Source organism: Trachemys scripta, chromosome 22 (assembly GCF_013100865.1).
Source record: "Trachemys scripta elegans isolate TJP31775 chromosome 22, CAS_Tse_1.0, whole genome shotgun sequence".
In the NCBI taxonomy this organism is placed as follows: domain Eukaryota; kingdom Metazoa; phylum Chordata; order Testudines; family Emydidae; genus Trachemys; species Trachemys scripta.
The window spans coordinates 16,155,034-16,158,534 of NC_048319.1; the positions used below are offsets into that span (position 1 = coordinate 16,155,034).

Consider the following 3,501-nt stretch of genomic DNA (forward strand, 5'->3'; position numbering starts at 1 on the left):
CTACAGGTTTATGTCTTCCTTCCACTTCCTGGTACAGTACTGCTCCCAGACCCTCCAAACTGGCATCAGTATGCAGGATAAATGGCTTGTTTGGGTCAGCAAAGACTAGGACCGGAGCATGAGTTAGGCATGTAATGATTTCTCGAAAAGCCCTTTCACATCTCTCATCCCACCGTGGCCCAAATGGTTCGAAGGGGCCATAGTGTCTCTGCACAGGAGGCTTTGGGGACCTCCCCTTATTCTTGGTCTTAGATTTGTTCCTGCTGGACTGGTATCCCCTGGTAAGATCATTCAGAGGTTTTACAATCGTAGCATAGTTTTTCACAAATCTGCGGTAGTAGCCACTAAACCCAAGAAAGGTCTTGAGTTCTCTGTAGTTACTTGGACATGGCCATGTAGTGAGGGCTTCTATTTTATCGGGATCAGTACTCACACCCTCTTGGGACACGATGTGACCCACATACTTCACTGAGGTCCTGCAGAACTGGCATTTGTCAATTGAAAGCTTCAAACCATAATCCTCTAACCTATCAAGCACTTTCTTCATGCTCCTCCAAGGTTCTTCCAAACACTATCAGGTCATCCAAATAAACTAACCCTTGCAGTAAATTCATGTCTCCCACAACTTTCTCCATAAGACGTTGAAATGTGGCAGGTGCTCCAGAAATCCCTTGGGGCATGCGTTCAAACTGATAAAACCCTAATGGGCAGATGAAGGCTGTCTTCTCCTTATCTTCTTCACCCAGAGGGATCTGGTAGTATCCACTCCGAAGATCCAACACAGAGAACCACTGGCTTCCCAGCAAACAGTCTAAGGCATCTTGGACTCGGGCATTGTGTACTGGTCAACCACAGTACGGCGGTTTAGGGTGCGGTAGTCAATACACATCCGGATTTTCCCATTCTTTTTACGGACCACCACAATGGGTGAGGCGTATGGGCTGCGGGACTCTGTAATGATGCCATTCGCAGCCAGCTCCTGAAGATGTTGTCGCACATCTTCCATCTCGGAGAGGGCAATCCTCCTAGATCTCTCCCTGAAAGGTCGAGAGTCATGTAGTCTGATGTTGTGCTCTACTCCTTTTGCACATCCCACATCCCACTCATGCAATGAGAACACCTTGGATCTTTCACAAAGTTTCCTCCTCAGGCGATCTTTCCACTCCTCGGACAACGGTGAATCTCCAAAGTCAAACTTTGCAGGGTCTATTGGTGGAACTTGAGTCTCTCACTGGGGTTTTACAATTGATTCAGGCTCAAAGAGATCCGCTATCTTTTGTCCTTGCTTCACAACAACATCTCGACTCGTTTCATTAGCAATCAGTATAGTCACATTTTCCTGGGCTTCAGCAGGTAGGGTTATGACTCCACTGGGGACCAGCACTCCTTCCGGGAGCTCTCCTTCAACTGGCTGCTCTACCATTGCTAATGCCCCTTTACTGCCTTTCAGCCGAGTACTCATGACAAGCACTTCTTGCTCCGTCCTTGCAGGCACTACTAAGGGGGTTGCGCCCATGTACTTCAGCGCCCCAATCAGTAGCTCAGATGTCTCCTTTTTAGCACCCTCAATCTTCCTATAGGCTTCAGCACAAAGCGTATGGATCATCAGGGTATTCAGATACTGGTCCCCAGCCCGTCGTCTGCAGTAATCCGCGAGCACCTTGAAGAGACTGGAGTTGGTCCCTATCAGCACAGACACATCAGAGGTCCCTTTAGGGTCAGGGCATATTAATGCAGCTGTGTCCACCTCTTCTTACCCCGGCAACCTCCTCTGGGAATTCCAGGTGCACTATGACATACCCTTGGTAGGGGTATTCATCCATGCTGAGGCCACACAGACCAACGCCAGTCAGTGGCTGTATAGGCAGGTGCCTAAGCATTTGTTGGTAGAATGACTGAAATATAATAGTCACTTGAGATCCAGTGTCAAGCACGGCTTTACACTCCGCCCCTTCAATCCTCACCGTGACCTCTGCTCGAGGCCCTATCAGTCCTGCGGGGATCCCAGCTGGACGGTCTTTCCTGGGGGAATCTTCAAATCCTGCAGGCCTGGGTGGTCCCCGTCCCCGGACTCTCTGGCAGCTACCGGATCTCTCCCAACTGATCCTCAGCTTCCCATATACTAAGGAGGGGTTTTCTTCATTATGGCACTTGGCAGCACTGTGTCCATCCTGACCACATCGGTAGCAGAAGAATTGTCCTTTCCCCCTTCGCCCAGATGGGATGGTGGCTCTAAATGCTGACTTCTCCATCGCCACAGTCAGAGGCTCCTTATTCCCGGAAGTCTTAGCTCGGTCAATGGTGTTTTGCAGTTCAGCTATCCGTTCTGTCAGGACCTGCACTTGTTGGGCAAGTTCCTCTGTGGTGCTCACCATCAGTACACTGGCCGTTTGCAGTGGTGTTGTGCCGGCTGGCTCCAACGTTTGGGCTTCCCAAAACTCGCTGGCAGCCTGCCTTTCTTCCTCTTCTCTGACCTCCTTTATCAGCTGGGAATAACTTGGGGGATGTTCCCGTCGTTCTCTTAGCCGGAGATGGAGTAGAATCGAGTTCTGATATTGAGCTCCTCTTACAATTTGAGCCAGTCTGGTCCGATCCATCTGTTCAGCAGTCACTGCACCCCTCATGACAGCTCTCTGAAGCAGTCTCTTCAGCCTCTGTATATAGGCTGAAATCTTCTCACCAATTTGCTGTCGGGAATTAAGGAACTTACAGTAACTGTCTTCAGGGCCCTCTACACTCCCAAAGGTATGATCAAGGGCCTCCAGGCAGTCCTTCACACTGACCCCAGGGTCAATGAGCTTCAGGGTGCGAATCACATCTAATGCTGGGCCACTAAGGCTCTCTATTAGACATCTTCGCTTTTCTGCATCGGGTACAGCCCACTCCTGCAGCATTTCAGTGGTATGCTCCAACCAGGGTTCGAATTCCTCTGCCCCAGCAAATAACCTTAACTCACGACAAGAGTTTGACCTAGCATGGGACAACACAACCTTTTCCAATATTTGCCCCAGTGCTTTTGCCCAATCATTGGCTGAGGCTGCGGCCCCTGAGCTAGAGGCTGCAGGGCCGGGGCCCAACAAACCTGACATATTAGCCATTATACAAACAGCAATTTCCTCAAAATATAACCACAATTGTTTCCCAATGCAGTGGAACACTCAACAGGTGCTTGCGAGGGGTACTGACCCAGGGGATCCCGGACGAGCCCCCAAAGTAACCACTTTGAGTTGCTGTTGTTTCATGCCAGGCGAGTGGGTGTGCCTATGCAAACCAGATCAGCCCCTTGAGTTCTTTTCCACACTCGCCATAATTCACCACCAGATGTCAGGGTAGAGCTCATCCTGACTCTGCTTACATAAAAGAGAACTGGATAAATTCATGGAGGTTAAATCCGTTAATGGCTATTAGCCAGGATGGGTAAGGAATGGTGTCCCTAGCCTCTGTTTGTCAGCGGGTGGAGATGGAGGGCAGGAGAGAGATCACTTGATCTTTACTTGTTAC

General features: G+C 49.9%; 1 protein-coding gene across 1 annotated transcript; it reads right to left on the reverse strand.

The window, feature by feature from the left end:
- Positions 1 to 811: 811 nt before the first annotated feature.
- LOC117869101 (paraneoplastic antigen Ma3-like) lies at positions 812 to 3,205 on the reverse strand. The gene is made up of 3 exons (XM_034755604.1): positions 2,087 to 3,205; positions 1,233 to 1,683; positions 812 to 1,037 (listed from the first exon to the last, which is right to left on the reverse strand). The coding sequence occupies exons 1-3, from the start codon at positions 3,096 to 3,098 to the stop codon at positions 812 to 814; spliced, it is 1,689 nt and encodes a 562-aa protein (XP_034611495.1). The 5' UTR covers positions 3,099 to 3,205.
- Between the last annotated feature and the right edge of the window lie 296 nt (positions 3,206 to 3,501).

Coding starts and splice junctions, on each gene's coding strand:
- LOC117869101 (XM_034755604.1), bottom strand. CDS start 3,098: ATGGCTAATATGTCAGGTTTGTTGGGCCCCGGCCCTGCAGCCTCTAGC. Junction 1,684..2,086: donor GATCAGTTGGGAGAGATCCG/GTAGCTGCCAGA, acceptor CTGTGCTGATAG/GGACCAACTCCAGTCTCTTC. Junction 1,038..1,232: donor GAATCAATTGTAAAACCCCA/GTGAGAGACTCA, acceptor TCGACCTTTCAG/GGAGAGATCTAGGAGGATTG.